The sequence below is a fragment of the Loxodonta africana genome, chromosome 9, assembly GCF_030014295.1.
Source record: "Loxodonta africana isolate mLoxAfr1 chromosome 9, mLoxAfr1.hap2, whole genome shotgun sequence".
Taxonomy (NCBI): Eukaryota; Metazoa; Chordata; class Mammalia; order Proboscidea; family Elephantidae; genus Loxodonta; species Loxodonta africana.
Window position 1 is genome coordinate 77,387,225 of NC_087350.1, and position 24,345 is coordinate 77,411,569.

Consider the following 24,345-nt stretch of genomic DNA (forward strand, 5'->3'; position numbering starts at 1 on the left):
GAACCATTCCCGAACACAACTCATCAGACGTGGAAGGGACTGGACAATGGGTTGGACAGAGATGCTGATGAAGAGTGAGCTACTTGTATCAGGCGCACACTTGAGACTGTATTGGCATCTCCCGCCTGGAGGGGAGATGGGAGGGTAGAGAGGGTTAGAAACTGGCAAAAGGGTCACGAAAGGAGAGACTGGAAGAAGGGAGCGGACTGACTCATTAGGGGGAGAGTAAATGGGAGTATGTAGTAAGGTGTATATAAGCTTATATGTGACAGACTGACTCGATTTGTGAACTTTCACTTAAAGCACAATAAAAATTATTTTTAAAAAAAACTGACATTCAAATCAGTATTTTTAAAAATGTTTGAGAAAGGAGAAAACCTTACTGAGATGCAACTGCTTTCATTTTTTTTTTCTTATTCCTTTCCATGCCTGGTGATAGGCACATATAATTTTGCATTATTGAAATCATAGTAGAAATGTAATTGTATGTTAATATTACCCTGTTGCTGTCGAGTTGATTCCGACTCATAGCGACTCCATAAAACAGAGTAGAACTGCCCCATAGAGTTTCCAAGGAGTGCCTGGTGGATTCGAACTCATGACCTTTTGGTTAGCAGCCATAGCACTTAAACACTAAGTCACCAGGGTTTCCATGTCAATATTATACATTTAATATTGTATAATAAATGTTCCATTATTCTATGTGATCTTCATAATTATCATTACCATTGCTGCATATTCCACTAAAGTTGAGATATCAGAATTTACTTCCGTTTCTACTGTGTGTGAGTAATTTGGGTTGTTTCACGTATTTGTTTTTCCTTTAAACTGAGAGAAAGCTCTAGATGTCTTCATCTAGCGTTTCATAATTCACAGAACAGGTTCCCATATTTGAGATAACTTAAAGAAGGGTCAGGGTGATTGTTACGGCTCTTGATGAATATCAGCAGTGTGATTCCAGGAAGGCTACAGAGGATCACGTTTTGTTTCACAACGATTTTATCGGCATTAGGGTTTATCACAATTGTTTATATTGCTGGCCTTGCTTTGATTCCTACTCTGGATTAGCATTTATCCTTCTGTTCTTTCCTTAGTTATATTTTTTATCGAGCAAAATACACGTATAGGCTGTGTTCATTTACCTATGAGGAATTTATTTTCTTATAAATAACACTTTTAAAACACCCTTTAATTTTAGCTGTGGAGGTTTGGGTTGATTGTTTGCTTTTTGAGTAATGTTTTAGGAAAACTATACCAAACCAAAATATCAACAACAAAATGAAACAACTTATATATTATCTAAGCTCTATAACTAGACAATTCAAAATTAATTAAAAAGAAAGAAGTTGAGTGCTGCATGAATAACCCCTGTTATGATAACTTTAAATTTTGGCCTGATAACTGATTATATAATTTAAAACATTACTAGCAATCTATTATTTGCTCTTACAGACAAAATTTCTGTAGCTCACTTCATTTTCCTTTATCACCTCACATAGCTATAATTTCAAAATGAGCAAAATCAACCTTAAAATTAAATCAATTCAAGGAAAACTAATCTCTACTTCTTTTTAAACATTTTTTCTGATTATAAAAATACTGTTTGCTTGTTTTACAAAAGTCAAAAATGAAAAAAATCTAAAGATAAATAAATTTCAACCTTGATCCCATCATCCAGAAATAACTCCCGTTAACATTAAAGTGTGTACTCTTTCGGTCCTTTTTCTGTGTGTGTCGGCCTGTATAAAAATATTAATAAAATTTTGATTATACTATTCTGCATCATATTGGTTTATCACCTGATATTTGCTGGTGAGCATTTTCTCATTTCATTAGATACTTTCGAAGTAATTGTATAACCAAATAACATAATCTAAGTGGGCTAATTAGGCTCTACCTTGGAATCAGTTTGAGCTCCTAAAGGAAGTCTTCTCATTCCTGAGTGGAAGGATGAGTCCAATTTTTCTGCCCTTGGTTCCAAGATCAAGTTCGTGGAACTCCCCCCCGCCCCCAACCCCTCACCAGGAGCAGCCAACAACACAAAGATGCCTGTTCTGGAGAACTAGAGCCCACCGTGTGGTCACTCTCTGTCACGCACCCCACCAGCTCCATCCACTTCTTAAAAGTCCATGCTCATTGTGTTCCAAGGTGCTACTTATTTCTAGGTGATGTTTTCCTCTTCTTTCTGCAGCTGTTTTTAATTGCAAGCTTCAGGCACTAAATCTCAAAGAAACCCTGGCAGAGACAAAGGTGTAAAGAAGGAGGGGAGAAAGCACTCATCAGAATTGTCTTGGACACTGTATTTATGGAAAATGAGCTTACCCACACAGAACAGCACATTTATGCGCATGTTATGACAGAAAGAGCACAGGATGCGAGGCCAGATAAACTGTGGTTCGAGTCTGCACCCTGCCTCTTCATTGCCAGTGGGGTGACCCTAAAGAAGTCACCTAACTAAACTTTAATCTCCTCTGTATAATACTAAATGCTGCACTAAGTTATAAGGGTTAAATGACTACGTAAAATTGCTTTGTGAACTGCAGTAACTATCATAAGTTCTTTCACAAAACGTGAACATAATTCAAACAAGTTCTCTGCCACCTTACATTTATATCTTTTTTAAGAGTGCTGATCTCTCCGAAGGACATTTATGGATGGAATGATATGAAGTCTAGGATTTGCTTCTAGATAACCCTGGTGGAAGGAAAGTGTGCAGGGTTATAGATAAACAAGAGTGGTGAGTTGAAAATGGTGAAAGCTAAAAACACTGAGTTTCATTACACTACCCTCTCTGGTTTTGTAAATGTTTAAACTTTCCTATAATAAAAGGCTAAAAAATTCCATGAAATCACTTTTGTTGGGGATGTCCATCTGTCTTAGTTACCTACTGCTGCCATAACAGAAGACACAAGTGGCTGCCTTTAAAGAACAGAAATTTATTTTCTCACAACTCTGGAGGCTTAAAAGTCCAAATCAGGTTCTCAGCTATGTCCATTCCTTCTGTGGGCCCCTCTCTTAAGTTCCTGGTGACCACTGGCAATTCTTGGCATTCCTTTGCATGTAGACAGGTCCTCATACGGCATCTGTCTTCCCCTTGTGTGTGTCTCTTCTGCTTTTTCTATAAGACATCATTCAGAAATAATTAGATTTAGGACCCACTCTACACTGGTGTGACCTTATAAACATAACACAAGAAAAACCCTGTTTCCAAACAGGGTTATATTTACAGGTACAGGGATTGAGACCTCTACATTTCTTTTGGGGGGACACAATTCAATACATACTTTTAGTGGAGGGAGAGAAGGAACGTCCAGGGCGTCTTTCTTACACACCCATTATTTACTAATTATACTTTCACAAGTATATCAACAACAAAATGAACCAGCTTATGTGTGATCTAAACTCTGTGAAGCGACAAGACAATTCAGAATGAACTGAAAAGTGCTGAGTAGTTAGGGTAATGCTAGCAGTTGAAACAAATTCTCAAATTTCAGTGGCTCAACGCAAGGAAAGCTTATTTTTCATTCAAGTGAACATCCAATGCAGGTGTTTCTGGTTGGTCAGCAGCCTTCCAGGGACCCCGGCTCCTTCCATATCATGACTCAGTCCTTGTCCTATGGCCTTCAAGGTCCTCGGCATTTAGCCAGTAGATGTGAAAATTGAAAGGGGGGAGATGAAACACACTTATCTCTTAACCACCTACACATCATTCCACTCACATTTCATGGCAAAATATTAGTTTTAAAGCACATATAAGTGTAAGGAAATGAGGCACTAGTGGTTTAGTGGTAGAACTCTTGCCTTCCATGTGGAAGACCCAAGATCGATTCCCAGCCAATGGACCTAAGGCACAGCCACCACCATCTCAGTGGAGGCTTGCAGGTTGCTATGATGTTAAACAGGTTTCAGCAGACCTTCCAGACTAAGATGGTCTACTTCCAAAAATCAGCCAGTGAAAACTCTAGGAGTCACAACAAATCCCATCTACAGCCCATCACGGGGATGGTGCAAACCCGGGCAGCATTTCCTTCCGTGGTGCCTGGGGTTTCCATGAGTTGGCAGCTAACAATAGTGGGAGGAAAGCTGGGAAACGTAGCCTCGGTTTTGTGAGCAGCTAGCCAGGTTGCCACATATATTAATATAATTAATAGAAGGGAACATATGCAATAATAGATACCAAGATTGAGCATTAGTTATAGTTTGGGGTTAAAAATGAATGGTATAGTTATTTCTGTGTATTTCCCAGCGTACTTTGTCTGTTTACAGCGGTCTTCAGAGGAAGACTACATTTGTTTTGTTCATTTGTTTGTTGATTATTCATCCATTCAAAAAAGTATTTGTCAAAGCACATACCATGAGCCAGTAACCTATAGCCAGGGACGGATTAATTAGCAAGAAAGGTACGCACAGGCTTAACCATGTTTACTTACTAATCTATAGTGTGCAATTTCACCTGGATTTCACATCTTTGATGTGGTGAAAAACAAGTAAAATTGCACACTACAGATTAATAAGTAAGCACAGGTAAACCCGTGCATACCTTGCTTATTGGGTAATCCTTCCTTGCCTGTACCCGTGAAAGTGACTCGTTGGCAGCCTGGGGGCTTTCCCTTTGCTCTGGAGAGGATGTCAGGCCCCTTGCTTCCTCTCTCAGAGGTGCTACGAGCTTCGAGAGGAGAGCTGCGATGCCCAAATGCCTGCGTTCCATAAATTCTGATACACAGTACAGGTTCCGCAGTCGAGCTGCTGGCTCCAGTCTGGTCTTGCCTCTGATTAGCTGTGTGGGCTTGGGCAAGTCATCTAGCCTCTCTGAGCCTCTGCTTCCTTATCTGTAGTGCCCGTGAAGCTCTTTGCACAGCCCCAGCACACTGTGAGCGCCCCACACAAGTTAGCTCTGTTGCCATTGCCACCACGTCTTCTGCTACCCACCCCACACTAGATCTACAACAACCCTCACTTGAATGTGCAGGTCTTGGAATTGGGCAAAGATTTGTTATTCAAATAAATAACTTTTCCTGAATCCACTAGCTGTGAAATCTGCCAGTGAAGATGTGCGAAGCGTGATTATTTTGATGATGGAAAATTGGAAAGAGAATATTCTAAATCATGGCTTGCCAGCCCTTTTCATAGACAAATATAATATTAATAGATATCATTTATTAAATGCCCGCTTTTGAGAGAAAATGCTGAAGTGAGTTTTTTAGATATTTGATTTCATTTAATTCCCACAGTGTCTTCATGAAATGGGTATCATTAGCTCCTATTTTATAGAGTGAATAGCAATTACAACCAAAATGAAGATTACAGGGTTTATGATTTGTCCAAAGTCACGCTGATAAAATTCAGGATTCAAGCCCAGGTCTGTCCAGCTTCCGGTCTGTACTCTGCCCACTGGACCTTTAAACGGGCTCTTTCTTCGCTGTGGCAGGAAAGAATCACAATATTCTTGTATTACTTAATCATTTTCAAAATTCTATGCTCTCGTTTGATCCTCATATCACCCTACGAAATAAGCAGAGTGGGAATTACTGCCCACATTTGACAGGGAGGAAAAACAGAGACTCAGTGAGACCACTCAGGTATCGCATGAGGGGGTCAGGACTGGAACCTCATAACAGTAATAGCTAGCATTTACTGAACCCTAACTCCATGCGTAGCACTGTGATAAGGACGGTATACACATTTCTTATTAGTGCTCTTAAACACCAGATCATGGGTGCCTATATTATTCCCATTTTAAAATTCAGAAACTGGCACTTAAATATGAAAGGTTTATACCCAACCATGAGATCCCCTGGGTGGTGCAAACAGTTAAGCATTCAACTACTAACCAAAAGGTTGCCTTTTCAAACTCGCCCAAATGTGCCTCAGAAGACAGGCCTGACGATCTGCTTCCGAAAAGTCACAGCCTTGAAAATTATACGGAGCACAGTTATACTCTGCAACACATGGGGTTGCCACGAGTTGGAATCAACTCAACAGCAACTGAGCTGTTTTTGGTTTTGTTTTTATACCCAACCAACCAGCATAGAACAAAGATGACAACATTGAAATATTTTTCAAACCTGAAGAAACTGGCAGTTTTTGTCTCCCATGAACCTTGTTTGAAAACAACAATGACAAAAAAAAACAAAAAAACTCATTATTTCAATAACTATATCCTGAACATCTACTGTGTGACATGCAGCCATGGCCAAAGAGACAATGCCCCGCTCTCATGAAACTAAATCTTAGTAGAAGACAGGTGATAAACAAGGAAATAAATTAGTAAAGAAAGTATTTTATAATAGGAATAGTGCCATAAAAAAAAAAAGAAAATAGAGGGCATTAAACATGACAAAGGGGGAGAGAAGGATGGGAAGTGCCTAGCCTAGATAAGGTGATGATATTTCACCAGGCCACCCAAACACCTCAGGGAAAGGTATTCCGGCCAAAGGAAGAGATAAGTGTATATTGGCATTGAGATGTGAAAAAGCTTGACATGTTTGAAGCGTAATAAGAAGGCTAGAGTAATAAATACTCTACAATTCACAACAGAATAACACTAAAGAGATGAGAACAAGAAGAGTAAGAAGCAAAGGAAAGTATAGGCAATTGTCATTTAGGAGCAACAATGATGTAAACACCTTAAATTATAAATATTAACAAATCATATCCAATAGTATATCAAAGAATACAATTATCCAAGGAGAGGTTATCCAAGCAGCAAAGGACAATTCAACATTAAAGAAATTAGTACTGTAATACAACACATTTAGAAATTAAATAATATTAATTATCTCGATAAATACAAAAAAGCGTTCAATAAAATTCAACATTCAGAATTAATTTTTTTAAATCTCAGTAAGTTAAGAATAGTTCCTTGGCATATAAAAGGATATCTATCAGAAACCTTCAGTAGTTAAATACTTAATGGTGAGATCTTAGAAGCCTATAAATCTTTCCCTAAATAATTTTAAGCCTGTTGGAGTCAATGCTTAAGACCCCAAAATGAAATTTAAAATTGCAATGCATTACTAATTATCAAAACAACTTACAAGCATAATATTTTGCAATTATCAAATACTTCAAATCTATCATTCAATTGATCTTTACAATAACCCTAGCAGTTATACAAAACAAGGATTATCATCCCATTCCAAAAGTAAGGAAACAGACCCAGAAAGTGTATTAGGCTGCCCAAAGTCCCATAGCTAGCAAGAGGCAAAGACCAAACACGGGTTTTTGACTCTAAAATACGTGCTCTTTCTACATCAATCCAGCTCATTCAAAATAGCCAGTAGTACCCCACTTACACCCCACCTGTACCAGACTCTAATCTGGTAACTTCGACGTTCAGGAACACTGTCCCTAACCCAGAAATGGGCAAACCTCAGACAAGCTCTCTCGAAGTCTCTGCTGTGGGCTCAGCCCCTTTATCCTGAGGTTTTTGCCTCTTGTCCAGTAAGTAGTAATCAGAACCACTGGGCTTTTCTGCCCCTGAAAGATTAGAAATAGAGAATTTGAGTGGGTGGTAGTGGAGGTAGGAAGGACCTTTGAGAAATGAGCTGTGCTATTCCCATTGTTTTTACTCAAACGTGAATCCTTTTTCTACGATGCAAATTTTGGTGCCAATCTGCTCTGAACAAAAGAATCTTAGTGTGAACAAATAAAATTCGAACTGGGAAGCCTGGCTTTCCTAGTTGAGCTTTTGAGCATCTGCCTCTGCCCACCACTCTCCACATTGGGCCTCTCCCAAAGGTAGTCGTAATCTTTGAGGAAGACTTCTAGGGTTGCTTATCAGTTACCAAAGTTAAAGAGAGCCTAGGGTATCATATGTCAAGGTTCCAGGACACAAAGATCCTTATAATGTTTCAGAGATTGAACCAACAGACCACGTCGTGGTGGTGGTGGTGGTGGTGGTGGTGGTGGTGGAGGTGGTGGTGGTGGTGGTGGTGTGCCGTTGAGTGGGTTCCAACCCTACAGGACAGAGTAGAAGAGCCTCGGAGGGTTTTCTAGGCTGTAATCTTGATGGGAGCAGATTGCCAGGTCTTTTCTCCCATCGAGCGGCTGGTGGGTTCAAACTTATGGTTACCAGCCAGCTCTTAACAATTGCACCGCCAGGTCTCATCAACAGGCCATTAAAAAAGAAAAAAACTCGTTGCTGTCCAGTCGATTCCAACTCATTGCGACCCTATAGGACAGAGTAAAACTGCCCCATAGGATTTCCAAGGCTGTAAATCCCTTACGGAAGCAGACTGCCACATCTTTCTCCCACAGAGTAGCTGGTGGGTTCAACTGCCGACCTTTCTGTTAGCAGCCAAGTACTTTAACCACTACACCACCAGGGCTCCTTCAACAGACAGTAAGGGCCCCCCGAAATTCAAAGAACTTAAACGTTCTGTAAAAGGGAGAAGTCTCAACAGTTTTTATCAAAGACCTGACCTCCTGAACGAAATTTTCCATTGGCTTTGTTGTCTGTAATATAATATTAGTGACTCTCTTTTAAATACATATTTATTATAATATATATATTTATTAAGCAAACAATTGTTTAACAAAAGTGCACTTTTTCCATATTCTCTTCTATTCAGCCATATACTAAAAAAAAGTAAATTAAATAAAGGAATCATATTTTTATTCTGCCACCCCACATCAAATGTCATAAGCATTTTGCATGTTGATGTGTAGATTTTCTAATCATTTTAATAGCTTGGGAATTAAGCTCAAGTCCAAAAACTGTAGCTATCAAACTGCTTTGTTTAGCTCTGATACATGTGTAGATTCTAGTCTTCCTGAAAACTCTGTCATCATTACACTAAAAGTCCCGCAAAATATGAAGGCCTGTGAAATATGGGGCAGAGCGGGGGGCAGTGAGGAATGAGGAGAGCTCTCGCTGTGTGTGTTTGTGTGTGTGTGTCCTCTATCACTTTGCTCCTTGGAGCGTGATCTCTACCAGCAGCATGGGCATCCCCTTGGAAACGTGTGAGAAATGCCAAATCCCGGGCCCCACCCTACTCTTACCAAATCAGAATCTGCATTTTAACAAGACCTCCAGGTGATTTGTAGGCCCAGCACATTGAAATTGAGCACTGATCTAAAATACTAATGGGGCCCTGATTGGTGCAGTGGTTTAGGGATTGGTTGCTAACCAAAAGGTCGGCAGTTCAAATCCATCAGCTGCTCCTTGGACACCCTATGGGGCAGTTCTACTCTGTCCTATGGTTGCTGTGAGTCGGAATCAACTCAACAGCAATAGGTTTGGTTTAACGGGTTTCAAGTACTAAAGGAGATAATAGCAAGAAAAACCAAAGCCATTGCTGTGGAGTCGATTCCAACTCATAGCGATCCTACAGGACAGAATAGAGCTGCCCCATAGGGTTTCCAAGGAGCGACTGGTGGATTCAAACTGCTGACCTTCAGGTTAGCAGCCAAGCTCTAGTGACCCTATAGGACAGAGTAGGAATGCTCCATAGGGTTTCCGAGGAGCAGCTGGTGGATTTGAACAGCCAACCTTTTGGTTAACAGTCCAGCTCTTAACCACTGCACCACCAGGACTCCAACAGAGATAAAGAACGTTATTTAATATGATTTCTGATTATAAAAGTAATCAAAATTCATTGTAGAAAATTTGGAAAGCATCTCCTCACTCCATTCCCATTCATGAGAGAGGAGGAAGACACTTAGATGAGAACATTATCAGGCTCTTGCATGTGGTGATTACAAAGCTTCTCCCAGCTTCGTGTAATTAAGAGAGCAGCCATATTTAGTCCAATAAGACTGGCCAGGGGTTGCGGGGCGGGTAGCAGAGTAGAAAGGAAGATGAAAAGAGTTACTAATAGGACTTTAGGAGCCTGGGTGGTGCAAGCAGTTTGAGATTGGCTCCTAACCTAAAGGTTGGTGGTTGAACCCATTCAGCAGCTCTGTGGAAGAAAGACCTGGAATCTCTTCCATAAAGCTTACAGCCAAGGAAACCCTAAGGAATAGTTCTACTCGGTAACACATAGGGTAGCCATGAGTAAATGGCAGCCAACAGCAATACTTTTCTGAATAACAGGGTGGGCAGGAGCAGTTTTGTAAACCACAGGACAGGTAGGAAAATGTTTCTCTTCTTCTCCATGACTTTCATCTGTACCGACTCTGAGAACTGGAAGAGAAGCATTCAACAGGAGTCTTCTGGGTGCTATCCAGACCAGATAACTCAGACTGGAATGCAGTCCTGCTGAGGAGAAGCAGCAAGCAGCTCTGGAGGGGAGAACAAGCTCCCCTGGGTGGAGTTCCCCAAGATGGCAGAGATTTGAAGGAGGAAGTTAAAGGATAGTGGTGCTCTTAGAGGGATGAGAACTAGGAATAGCAGGGAACGGGGTCGGCCTAACTTCCCTTGGAGATTAGAAAAAGCTGGTAGTGTGCAGGCAGTTTAAATTGTTCCATTTTCTGGGGAAGCCTGTAAGAAAAGTGAGTCTATCTCACGCTCAGGTCTCTCCCATCCCCCTCAGTTCTCCAAGGCTAAGCAGTAGCCCAATTAACCTGAGCTCAAATTCTATACACAATGGTCATGGTACTTTATTCAATTAATGTTAATAATGTTAAAATTTTCTCAGAGGGTTAAACATTTTTTGAAAACATCATTTTCTAAGATGGTATCATTTCCCATCATATGGTGAATCATATTTCATTTAAATATTTCCCCTTTTTTGGACTGTTTGATTAGTTCTATTTTTCACAATTACACACGAAACACCAATAAACATCTTTATTCATGCAGCTTTGCTCATATACACAATTATTATTTTATTTAAGCTTTTTTTAATCAAAGTGTACCAGGTAGATAGAGAAGTATACAAAATGAAAGTGTACTGTTTCATGAGTTTTCACAAATGAACACCCTACAGGACCACCACCCACATCTAGAAACAGAATACTATCAAAATCCAGCCTCTCTCATCTGCCCTTCTGGTTGCCACACCTCCCCCCAGGATAACACTATCCTAACTTTTAACACAGTAGATTGGATTTTATACAAAACTTTTTACATAAAGAAGAATTTGTACAATTTTGTATGTGGCTTCTTATGCTTGGCCTTATCTTTGTGAGACTTGTCCATGTTTTTACTGATAACAGTTCATTCATTTGCATTGCTGTATGAATATATACCATTTTTCTTTTGTATTTTGTTCAGCATTTCCAGTGGTTCTTAACAGGAGCATGAGGTTGCTACAAGCTACTCCTTCGTAACCAAAAGTAGAAGTCCATTTATTGCTTTTTGAGAAATATTTAGAAGTAGAATTCTTGGGTAAAAAGAAACAAACTTTTTTCAGGCCATTGGTGCGTTCTGCTAATTGTTTCCTATAAAATCTGTGTCAATTCACACACAAGAAAAAAATAATGTGAAATTCTCCTGAGGGGCGACTGTCAGGAGTCATCCTAATTATAATAAAAATTAAATAGTCCTAATAATAGTTATAGTATAAACCTTATAATTGTCTAATATGTAAACTATAAATATTGAAATGTTGGTATCACATTTTTTAAAGTCCCTTGTGCTCATTTATTAATTCTCACAAAACTCTGAGAGCTAGGTTTTATTACTGTTCCATTTTTAAGATGAGGGAACCATGGCTCAGAAAAACCAAAGTGACCTGGCTAAGCCACGTGGCTAATGAACAGCAGAGTGTAGCCTTGAACTCAGACTCTCTGCCTCCACAGACAATCTTCCTGACCCATGCCAGGCTATCCCTAGCCTAAAGTGCTGAAGGAGGAGTACATCTCAGACATTGCAAGACAAAACCGGGTGCTAGGGACAGGGGCATGCACCCTTTGGTATACAGTGTGCATCTTTCAAAGCCCAGTTCAAATGCCACCCTCTCCCTAAGTAACCCTTCCCCCCACCAATCCACCTAAGTGGAAGTAATACTCCCTTTCAGGCTCTTGCCAGCAGGATCCGTGAATATCAGTGCTGAGATCATTTAGTCCAGAGATTGCAAATGGGGGACACACAATGCCACTCTCCTCTCCCATGGTAATGGCAGACATAACTAATCAATCACCATCTAGCCACTGTCTAGCTTTCTAAGTCCACCCCTACTTCCCCTCCCACACTGGCCTCCTCTCTGTTTCTTGAACATGCCAAGTGCCATCCTGCCTTGCAGCCGGCCCATTTGCTGGTCTGGGGTTATCTGCGGCCAGATCTTATGGCAGATCTTCCCGTCATTCAACTCTCAGCTCTAATGTCACCTCCTCAGAGATCTCTTTGCTGACCCCCCAATCTAGAGTGGCATCCTCTTCCCTAATTTACCTTCTGTCATATCATCATTTTTAAAATCTGTTTATTCATTTGTTTTTCTTATTATTGTTGTTTCTTCCCACTGCTTCTTGAGAACAGAGGCCTCTTTTAATTTGTTCTCCTCTCCCCACTCCCTAGTGCATACAAGGTACCCAGTTCGTAGTTGCTGAAGGAGTCAGTTAATCAAGATACATTTTTCTGCTGAGCCCAGGTATGGCATTAAAATCTTTCCCATCACAAAGCAGGACAGCAGTGGGATGCAGACCTCAAATTCTCATAAGAAGACCAGACTTAATGGTCTGACTGAAACTAGAGGGACCCTGGACGTCATGGTCCCCAGACCCTCTGTTAGCTCATTCCCAAAGCCAACACTTCAGACAGGGATTGGACTGGACTGTAAGACAGAAAATGATACTGGTGAGGAGTGAGCTTCTGGGCTCAAGTAGACACATGAGACTACGTGGGCAGCTCCTGTCTGGAGGGGAGATGAGAAGGCAGAGGGGGACAGGAGCTGGCTGGATGGACACGGGGAATACAGGGTGGAGAGAAGCAGTGTGCTGTCTCATTAGAGCAACTAGGAGTATATTGCAAGGTATATATAAATTTTTGTATGAGAGACTGACTCGATCTGTAAACTTTCACTTAAAGCACAATTAAAAAAAAATCTTTCCCATCACAGCAGTATAGCCATTCGATATCAACAATCAGAATTAACACATGGGATAAACCTTTCTGCCACGCCTAACCTCTTTAAGGGGACAGTGGTGGTTCAGTGGTAGAATTCTCACCTCCCATGCAGGAGACTAAGGCTCGAGTCCAGGCCAATGCACGTCATGCACAGCCGCCACTTGTCTGTCATTGGACGCTCATACGTTGCCATCACGCTGAACAGGTTTCAGCAGAGCTTTCAGACTAAGACACACTAGGAAGAAGGTCCTGGCAAGCTACTTACAAAAATCAGCCAATGAAAACTCTGTGGCTCACAGCTGTCCAATCAGCAATTGATCAGGGGAGTGGTGCAGGACCAGGCAGTGGTTCATTCTGTCGTGCAAGGGGTCACCGTAAGTCACAGGTTGACTGAGCAACAGCTAACAACTTCCTCAACCCCCATTGTATAGATGGGGAAATTGAGGCCCAGAACAAGAAACACGCCTCACCCAAAGCTACAGAATGAGTCAAAGAGGCAGAGCTGGAACGGGTACCAGCTCCTCCCCCGCCACCTTCCTGCCCAGCCCTCCCCACCACAGGCGGATGCCAGAAAGAGCTGTCTGTCGTAAACTGTCAGCCACGAGGCAGAAGACCAGGGCCATTGTGCTTCAGGAGCTTGCCTATGAATTACGTACATAATTACCAGCTGCCTTTTTTCCCCATTCTGTGGGGAAAAGTCTGATCACATATAAAATTCTCCCTATGTTTCCGTGGATACAAAGTGATCCTAATTTCAAACTCCCTTGCAAATGGCAAATGAGTGAACTTAATTTTAATAAAAACAAGGAAAATCATACGTGTGAGCTTAATAAAATCTAATTTGGGCAATTTGGAGCTCATAAAATAAAGCCTTTATGTAAAAACTAGCAATTAGCTTTATGAAACAATACAGTGAACCCTTGGCATTCAGGAGGGGTGGGAGCCAGAGGGCTCCAGGGATAAGGAAATGTGCCAATTATGTGAGAAAGCTAAAGAGGCAGGGAGCATGGTTCTCAATGTTAGAGGATTTGAGTTCAAATCCCCAAGCTTCTTAGCTTGATGACCTTGGGCAAGTCACTTTCTCTCTCTACACCCCAGCATCTTAATTTTTTTCATGAGGTTAATGAAACCTATTTTACCTAGTAGGATAGTTAGTTGTATGGAAGAATAAATAGGATAGGCAAAAGCTTTGTAAAAAGGTCCAACAACTAGTTCATCTCACCTGTCTAACAGCCTTCCTAGCAAGGATGGGGAAGGAAGATCATGGGTTGTATAATGCCAGTCAAGGAATATAGGGTGAAGTTCAGACAGAGGGCAAGGGTGGAGGGCAGGCATGTAGTCTTCCCCATTCAAGAATCAGGGACCTATGACATGCTTCCAGAGGCAAGTCCCTAAGGTGGTTTGCAAGAACCAGCAGCAAGTCTACACACCAGACTGAGCTTAGACGAGGACCTGGGTCTCCTGATAAGCCACTGCTGTCGTCCTTCACATCTGTGCCACTGACAGATCCCCTACACATACAGATCTCTGCAGCAGGCCATAGTAGTCCTATTTCACAGACGAGAAAAATGAGCCTCTAAGAGATGCATCTACCACCCATCCATCAGTTTGCCATACTGTGATGACTCGCATGTTGCTATGATGCTGGAAGCTATGCTGCCAGTATTTCAAATACTAGCAGGGTCACCCATGATGGACAGGTTTCAGTAGAACTTCCAGACTAAGAAGGCTAGGAAGAAAGGCCTGGCAATCTGCTTCCAAAAATTAGCCATTGAAAACTCTAAGGATCACAACAGAATACTGTCCAATATGGTCCTGGAAGTTGAGCCCCCTAGGTTGAAAGGCACTCAAAATATACAATGGCACAACGATGGACTTGAGCATACCAAGGATCATGAAGATGGCATAGGACCTGGCAACATTTTCATTCTGTTGTACATGGGATAGCCATGAGTTGGAGACAACTCAACGGCTACTGACAACAACAAGTACAAGGAGGTGCTGCGACTTAACTGAGGTCACATAACTATGTGCCCCAGTCAAGACTCAAGCCAGGTTTCCTGATTCCACACTCAGATTGCTCCCATCACCACCCACAGCTACAAAGGCAACTCACTCTCAAGCTCAGGACCTGGTATCCGTTGTGTCCCTTCCTCCCCCAAGGGCATTTGCAGCTTATATCAGAGCTCCTGGGCCCACATCCCCAAAGAGCATGGTCTTCTTTTCAGAGGCTCCCAGCCAGCAGGGGCTTCTCCCAGTCCCTCTCCCAAGCAACTCACACTCCAAGCAGAAAGCAATTTTTCCTAATGCCTTCCCAGAAGCAAAGTGGGTAATTAATTGCTCTGAATAACACATTAAATGTACTAATAATTGGGTAGTCACAGCAAAATGATTACTTTGAAGAAATATTACCGATTCCCTGTTGTACTTAACATTTCTCCTTATTTATCATTACCGTTTTAATCAATAATAGTCACAATACTAATAAATCCATCTTAGTTTTAATTGTGTTCAATTGGATGTACCAGTACTTGAGTATTCTGAGCATACTTCATTATTTATATTAATTTAAGATCACTTAAAGGCAAATTACTTAGGTTGTACTTTCAAGTCGGTAGGTAATTATGACAAAGTTTCTCCAGACTCAGCATTTTCAAGGAGTGAGAGGTGTCAGGCATCTATCCTTTTCTGTTAAGCACAAGGGTCAGCGATGGAGAAGATGAAGGAAGCCCCCATTGAATTAGCATATCCTGGCCTTTTAAAAGAGGCTTGGGTCCCTGAAAGTATGATGAATAGCTCAGTGACTTTGCCTGTACTGTCGCCATCTAATCATTAACGCAGCACTCATCCATTGATTCACCAACGCCGTGGGGCAGACACCACACTAGGCACCAGCAGACAGGGAGAGAAAAGAGTGAGAAAACCTAGAAAATGTCAAGAGGCCCTTAAGGGGGCTCTGATAAAGGGGGACATCCATCGAAAGGCAGAGGAGACAAGTAACATGTATTTGAAGGAATCAGGGAGTACTTCCATAGGCAGAGGCATTTTTCTAGGTCTTGAAAGTTAGGTAAGATTCCACAGAGAAAAGGGGAGCGGATTCCAGCATTGGCAGAGAGCCAAGTAGGAGGATCCTAGCAGATCTCCAGAGGTAATGGTGGTGGTAATGGCAGAGAAGGCCCAGAAGGACTCACCGTGGCAAGGGCAGATTTGACCCTCAGATGTGGCTTTAATTGGGTGATTGGGGGTTAGTAATGCCACAAATGAAGGAGGGAGAGGGCACCCAGGAGAAGAAGGAGTTTAGGAAGCAAGAAGGTGAGTTTTCTTGGGGACACACTGAGCCGGCGGGGCCACGAAGGAGCCAGGTGGAGCTGCCTCGCAGGTAAGTGGAGAAGCTGGTTCCAGTCCAGAGGAGTGATCAGCACTGGAGACAAGGGTCCTGGAACTGTCAGGAAGGGGGTCCCAAGAGTAACAGAGAAGGGTGACAATTGAAGCCTGTGTCTCCACGGGCTTTAGTTCACAAGTATGTTCTAACGTATCCACAGCCCCCAGGGCCCCACCTAGGCAGCTGCTTCTGCCTTCTCCACCCAGGATCTGATAATCAGGACACGTCTTTTGAATCAAGTTGTATTGAATTAAAACTGCGTGACAGATGTGTCGTCACTGGCCTCATTTTGTAAGGCCATCCTGCTGCCTAAGGGGATAGGTACAGGGGCTACGTGACCCAGAGCAGTGGTCTCTGGAGCTGTGGTGAGTGAGTGTCTTCTAGACCACACTGACAGCTGGGGTGTTGAGGTCTCAGCACCTACAACAATTTGCTAGGAGGGTTGGAACTGGTGCTAATGATTTCTAGAAACCTAGAAGTTGTAGGAGAGGTATTTAATGGGAAAGAGGCTCCACCTCCTGGTAATATTCAAAACCAACATTTCTTCAGCACTTTACAGTTTATAAGCAAAAGTCAGCTTTTAAAATCTCATTTAGTTCTAGATCTGGATGGCAGTTAACCAGGTGTATACGATTTTAAAAAAAGAATCATCAAGCTTACAGTAAGACTCATGCACTTCATTCTATATTAGTTATACCACAGTAAAACGGTGTAAATAAGCAAGTAGATAAATAAATAACACCTCATCTAATCCTTGTGTCTTGGTTATCTAGTGCTGCTATAACAGAAACACCACAAGTGGATGGCCTTAACACAAGTTTATTCTCTCACAATCTAGGAGGCTAGAAGTCCAAACTCAGGGTGCCAGCTCCAGGGGAGGATTTCTCTTTTGACCCTAGGGGAAGGTCCTTGTCATCAATCTTCCCCTGGTCTAGGAGCTTCTCAGCACAGGAACCTCAGGTCCAAAGGACATGCTCTGCTCCTAGCACCGCTTTCTTGGTGGTATGAGGTCCCCCTGTTTCTCTGTTTTATATCTCAAAAGAGATTGACTGAAAATAGTCTAATCTTATAGATTGAGTCCTGCCTCATTAACATAACTGCCTCTAATCCTCCCTCATTAGCATCACAGAAGTAGGATTTACAACACATAGGAAAATCATGACAGATGACAAAATGGTGGACAATCACACAATACTGGGAATCATGGCCTAACCAAGTTGACACACATTTTGGGGGGACACAATTCCATCCATAACACCTTGTAATCATCCTATGAAGTCAGCAGCTTCATTAACCACATGCAAAGGAACCTGGGGCTGAACAACTCTCGTCATAGCTCCAGGGTTAGTGAAATGACTGAGAAGCCAGCACTGACTGGCCCAAATTGCTCAGGTCAGACTTGGATAACGGCAATGATAACGGCACTAACAGGGCTCCGGAAGGCCGGAGAAGGGAGCGATCATGGCTCAAAAAGGCCTCATGGAGGTCTTTGGAGACAAGATCTGCTGGCTCCATCCAGCTCTCCCTCCTGCTGGGACCCAGCTTTGGCTCAGGCAGACGTTTTATCGGGGTGCATATTTTTGCTGGAAGAGCAACTCAGGATGGGAAAAGTCTCAGGAGTCTCGCATCCCCAGGGTCCTGTTGGTCTTTCAAAGTTCCCTTGGGAGTTTATACAAAACGAGTAATACAAAATAAAACCAGCCTGAGGCTGCCAGCAGGTTGGATGTCATGCTTAGCATTCATTCAAAAGACAACAGCTAAAGCACCAGAACCTACAAGGTTCTTGGATCTCTAGAAGGGAGTAGGAAGCAAGTCCTCCTCTCTGGCATAGTGTGGCAAATAGGCCCTTAAAAGAAAAAAAGGCAAGAGAGTGTGAGGCATAGAGGAATGTGTGAAGTGCTATGAGAATCCACAGTAGAAAGTGGCCAGCTCTGCCTGGGGGAGTCCACACAAGAGGTGTGATTTCAGCTGGGCTTCTAAGTACAGATACAAGTTTGGTAGGCAGAGAAGCAGGAGGTTCTCTCCAGATAAGAGGTCTAGCATAAGCTGATACCCAGAGGTGAAAGTGTATCAGAAGAGGTTGTGGGGAGACCAGTTGAGGGCAGGCTAGAAAGGTAGGGATGGGTTAATCAAAAAGGGCCCAGGAATCTGGTTCCTCTCCATTGACATGCAAGGACTCCATTCATAATACCTCTGTCCCTCACAAGTTAGAAGAGCATAGACATTTAGAAGAAGTGTCTCTGGTCTCAGTGGACCTTTAAAATGTTTATAATCCAGATGTGGCAGGCTTCTGTTCTTGTCTCCATGCCCACAGACTCAGCATGACTTAGAAATTCTTGAATTCAGCCCCACAAAGCACTAGCAATTTAGCTTTCTCTTGGCTAATCCAGCTTGCTTCTTCATCCCCATCACTATGAACAGCAAACAAAGCTCCCCGCCCCTTCCAGGCCCCTCCTTTCACAACTTAAAAAGAAGCAAAGAGTTTGTATATATTATTTTCCCTGTCCCAGAAAGCATTTCTCTTTCACAGATAAATTCATGCTTGCACTACAACTGTGAATCATGCATGCGAAGAATCTTCCAGAATCACATTCTGGAAGTGAGAGACTGCTAACAGCCACACCCTGATTCTCCTGAAACAGAGCTAGCTATTCCATAGCACTATTCACGTGGTTCATGGTGCTGCCTGTGATACTCAGGAAGTTTTCCCTCCGGTGGCTAAGAAAATCGGTCCACTCCATTTCTTTCCTAGTTTCCAGCCTCAAGATGGGATTGAATTTCTGTCAGGTATCAGCTTTCAACGTGATGAATGGGCCCTTGGTTTCTATCTTCATCTCTGGAAGGTCCAGATTCCCAACTGGGGTGGCCGATCCACCCAGGGACAAAGGCATTTGACAGACATGAGGGAGACGCTTCAAACCGCAGCTTCCTGGGGCCTCTGGGGACAGGCTTAGCTTGCATACAGGGCTCTGATAACAAGAAGCAAAAAATCAACATCTTTTAGTTCAACCTAGTTGCTCATTGAAACAATATTCTCCAACCTTTCTTACCAAAAAATACCTGCTGCCGTCGAGTCCATTTTGACTCATAGTGACCCTAGAGGACAGAGTAGACCTGCCCCATAGGGTTTCCAAGGAACACCTGGTGGACTGGAACTGCTGACCTTTGGGTTAGTAGCTCTTAACCACAAAGCCACCAGGGTTTCCAAGCTCTCTAGCCAGGGGATTTACCAAGGTATTAGCAACGTTATTGGTAACACTGACTCAAAAAACCACACTCCTGGCTTTATGCTCTCCCTCCTCCTTTCCCACCCACCTAACCTTTCCCCACTTAACCAGAAGCACTCCAGGCAGATAAAGGGCCTGTGGTCCCAAGTTTAAAGCTGAAGCCACCTCTCTGCCAAGTTTACTACGAGGTCTTAGGCAAAACTCTCTGAGGAGCCTATTTTCTCATCTGCAGGACAGAGGTGAATGCGGTTTCCCCCAAGGCTGACCGCTTTGTACGTGTAGTATTCACCTAATTCATTTTTATGGGTCTGCGACAGCCCCTGTTCTAGAAGCTGAGATTACAACATTGATAACCTGCCCTAACGCTCTGGAGGTCAAAGGAGAAAATGAATGCACTATAGCGAAGTGCACCGCTGGGTGCACCTTAGTTATCAATAGTAGCACAGCCATCTGTCTCTCAAAATGCTTAGGACAGGAAACCACAGAACGGCTAAGGGCAAACGCTTTGGAGTTAGAACTAGGTCATCTTCTAACTGTGTGATCAGTCGGAGATCCCCAACCTCTCTAGTCTCGATGTTTTCATCTGTAAAATAGGTATAATAACATCCCTTTTGTCAGAGGGTTGTTTGAAGGGGTAAATGGAATAATGCGCCTAAAGTAGTTTACAGAACTGGCTGACAGACTAAGCGCTCAACAAATGTTTTTTTTTTTTTTTTTTCTAGAGCTGTTACCAATATGATGAAGATGATGACGATCATTATTTTAAGCTGAAGGTCGGGCACAGCTGCCCCAAACCACTCTCCTGGCCCCTGGACGTGTGTGCGAGTCAGCGAGCTGGAGCGCTGAGCGAGGCACCTTGAGCTCCACGTGGTGACACGGGTTTCTCGTGTTTATCCCTCAGGGCTTCCGTTCAGCGTCTTCTTCCCCAGCAGCTGCTCTGTCAACAGTCCATATGCTGCCTCAGCTACCAAGCAGCTTTCAAGATGGAGCTGCCAACCCAGTAGGGGAACTTTGACGGGGAGTTCAGGGGCACACGCGCTACCATAAATCACTCCTCCGGAGTCGGGCCTGTGGTTCCTTCCCTCCTCCTTCTGGAAGCTGGAAGCGGAAGTGGGCAGGGGAGCGGCGGGCAGCCGGGGCCTGGTTCCCCGGAGGGGTGTGCACGTGGCAAGGGGGCCAGCTGGAGGAACAGGAGGGGACAGATGCCATGGGGGCCCGGATTTGTTCCTGCAGGAAGACTGCAAGGAGCTAATTATCTCATTACCCGGGAGCGGTTCCTCCGTAGCCCTGCCTTGCTGTGTGGAGAGAGCTCCCCGGTTTGTGCTTGTCCACCAGCGAGTGGGCGGCCCGGGGAGGGAGGGGAAGGCTGCCCCGGGCCTGGATTTCTTCCAGCCCCCGCTGCAGGGTACGTTCTAGTTCTGGGCCCCTAGGCCTTGGGAAGGAATATGCTTGGAAAATTCAATACGGCCCACTTGACTGGGAGAAAAGTCCACCCGGTGCCTTCCTCTCCCCAACATCACCCTCAACATGAGCAGGTGTGAACACACACACGCACACACTTTACACCCTGTCATGATCTAGTTTCCTATCCAGTCTTTTTTTCGTGTGTGTGATAAAAATATATATAACACATTTGCCAATTCAACATGTTTTGCATGTACAATTCAGAGACGTTGAATACATTAAACACGTTGTACCACCATCACCTGTATCCATGGCCAAATTTTCCATCCCAAACCATTCTTTAAACCATGAACGTACTTGGGTCCTGACTTGGCTTTTTTCTATCTTGGTTCTCAGGCTTTCCTGTGGCCTGGCCTTTGCCACGCTGGGCCCTTCCAGCTGTGCTGTTCATCTAGTCGGCCCAGGTGAAAACCCACTTCTCCCTTAGGCTTTCATTACAGATGTTTCCTGCCTTTCTACCTCCGATTTCAGACTGCCTGGTATTAAAAGGAAGGTAATTGACCTTTGTGAAGCACCGTAGCTTTTACAGGAGGTTTCCACCCACACTCTCCATCTCTGCCTCCCAGTGACAGCCCTGGGAAGTAGGCAGGATAATGGGTTACCTCCATTTCACAATGCAATCAGATGGTAGATGGGAAGAATATTCACAGCCCTGTCCAACATGCTGTCTACACTGAGCCCTTGAAACATAGGAGGCTGGACCTTCCTTATCTGGCCAGCTCTTGCAGACATCATTCTGAGGTCCTGGCAGGACCTAAGAGTCCCTGGGGGGCACAAATGTTTAAGCACTCAGGTACTAACCAAATAGCAGTTACATTCCACCCAGAGAAGCCTTGAAAGAAAGGCCTGGCTATCTGCTTCTAAAAGGTCATAGCCACTGAAAACCTTATGAAATTTTTAGAGGGATTCCTTTGAGATAACGTTAAGTGTGCCCTTGTTAGCCTTAACTGAGCGAACCTCAGTTCCCTCATCAGTATAATTAAGAGTAATCTGTCTGCCTTCTCAGTGTGGCTGTGAGAGTTGCATAAGACGAAGAATATGAAAATGTGGTGTAGATGATAATACCCTGTATCAGTGAGAGGAATTTTTAGGATCAGTAATGATTTTCATGGGGAGCATCTTAATGGGATTGTTTGGGTTGGGGATCATACATTCCTAGCACTCCTCCAGCACTGAACATGGAACATGTATTAGGTATTAGTGGGGTAGGTTTATACCTGAGAGCATCACTGTTAAGCCGTAAAATTCTCGCCTTACAAGTGGGAAACCCAGTTTATAGTACCAGCCAATGCACGTCATGCACAGCCACCACCCGTCTCAGTGGAGCCTTGTGTCTTGGTATGATGCTGAACAGGCTTCAGTGGAGCTTCCAGACTAAGATGGAGTAGAAGGAATGCCTGGCAATCTACTTCCAAAAATCAGCCAATGAAAACCCTATGGCTCACAGCAGTCCCGTGTGCAGTCGATCATGGGCATGGCACAGGATCAGGCGGTGTTTCATTCCATTGTGCATGGAGTTGCCATGAGTTGGGGCCAACACAGTAACAACAACAACAACAGGTTTATTCTCGTTCAGGCTCCAAAAACAAAGGACTGTTGTCACACTGATAGAGGCTACATAATGCCCAGGAGTCAGGAAATCTGCATTTGAAGTCTACATCTGCCACTTCTTGCCTGTGACTTTGAATTAGTTACTTCCTTCCTCTAAACCTCAGTCTTTTCATCTGAAAATTGGAGATCATATACTAACTTATCTCTGGGGAGTCTGCTAGCTCTTGCCTAGTAGTTCTGATGCTGCAGAACCCAGAATCCCAGCACAGGGTGGGGTGGGGGAATGGTTCAGATGTATATCCACCCTAAGACGCTCTGAGACCCTCTTCTGCTGCCCTTGCCCTGCCCATGTCAACGTCTCTCAGATGATTCTCTCCAGCCTCTCGGGGACACTCCTTCTTCAACTTAACTTTCCAGAGCCCCTGGAGCAGCCAGAGTGTAAGTCTCAGGACAGGGCTGAAATGCCACCTTTGTCTCAGGCTGTGCAAAAGGCTTCTGTCTGCCATAAACATGACTGAGATGTCAGGGCTACATCCCTTGACTTCGTCAAAACCATTCCAAGCACCTGCAAACAGGTGCTGGCTTGTTAAGAGGAATCATTTCCATAGCTCCCCACTCTGACCGCATTAGTCATTCAAGTGCTGAAGACCAATATAAATTCCCGTCATCCTAGTTTATATGACCACTAAGATTTATTCCAACTGACAGGTCATCAAGGCATCTTCTCTTTTTTTCTCAGATTTGTGGAGAACTCATAATTCTGTTCCGTGTTATAGACTGCTAACAGCTATGTTTTTGGTCAGGGAGTCCGCAATAAATCTGAATTTAATAAACTGACAAAAGATCGCTATCCCAGAGACAGTCTGAGCCCCTATTCCTCATCTCCTTTTTTATAAAGCCTTTTATATCAAGACATCTTCCACATAAAAGCCACGTTTGCCATCAAAATATTCACCTCCCCCAAGAGATCTTTTTCTTTTCAGAAACTGATCATAGAATCACAAAGTGGTAGAGCTGGGGGGCCCCATAACAAGCCCAGGGGTGGGGCAGATCTGAACTGCAGGCTCAGCTCTGTTGTTCCCTGGTGGGGTGACCTTGGATATGTCATCAACTCTGAGCCTCAGTTTCTTCATCTATAAACCAAACCAGTTGCTGCTGAGTCCACCCTGATTTATGGCAACCCTGTGGGTGTCAGGAGCCCTGGTGGTGCAATGGTTAAGAGCTACATTTGCTAACCAAAAGGATGGCAGTTCAATTCCACCAACCGCTCCTTGGAAACCCTATGGGGCGGTTCTGCTCTGTCCTGTAGGGTCGCTATGAGTCGGAGTTGACTCAAGGACAGCGGGTTTGGTTTTTTGGCTTTGATGTGTGTCAGAGTAGAGCTGTGCTCCATAGGGTTTTCAATGGCTGACTTTTCAGAAATAGATCACCAGGCCTTTCTTCCAAGGCATCACTGGGTGGACTGAAACGTCCAACCCTTCAGTTAGCAGTAGAGCATGTTAACTGTTCACACCACCCAGGGACTCCTTCTTCATCTACAAAGTGGAAATTACCATCCTCCGCCTGTCTACTTCTCAGAGGTGCTGTAAGATTAGATTCAAATGAGGGTAGAACGGGGACCATGAAGCTCTATGCAATTGTGGAGGATTGTGACTACTGTTAGTTTTAAATTTTCAGTATGTTACAGCAGGGGACATCTTAGAGATTCTTCACTTTACAGTGGAAAAAACTGCGTTAACAGCAAATTGACAGCTCCCCCAGAGCAGCCGACT

General features: G+C 43.5%; 1 protein-coding gene across 1 annotated transcript in view; it reads right to left on the reverse strand.

Annotated features, from left to right (window-relative positions):
* Positions 1 to 2,916: 2,916 nt before the first annotated feature.
* SEC61B (SEC61 translocon subunit beta) overlaps positions 2,917 to 24,345 on the reverse strand; it is a 91,769-nt gene continuing 70,340 nt past the window's right edge. Inside the window, exon 4 of the mRNA XM_064291671.1 lies at positions 2,917 to 3,118. Within this exon, the coding sequence (XP_064147741.1) occupies positions 3,073 to 3,118 (46 nt within the window). The 3' untranslated portion in view covers positions 2,917 to 3,072. The remainder of the gene's footprint in view (positions 3,119 to 24,345) is intronic.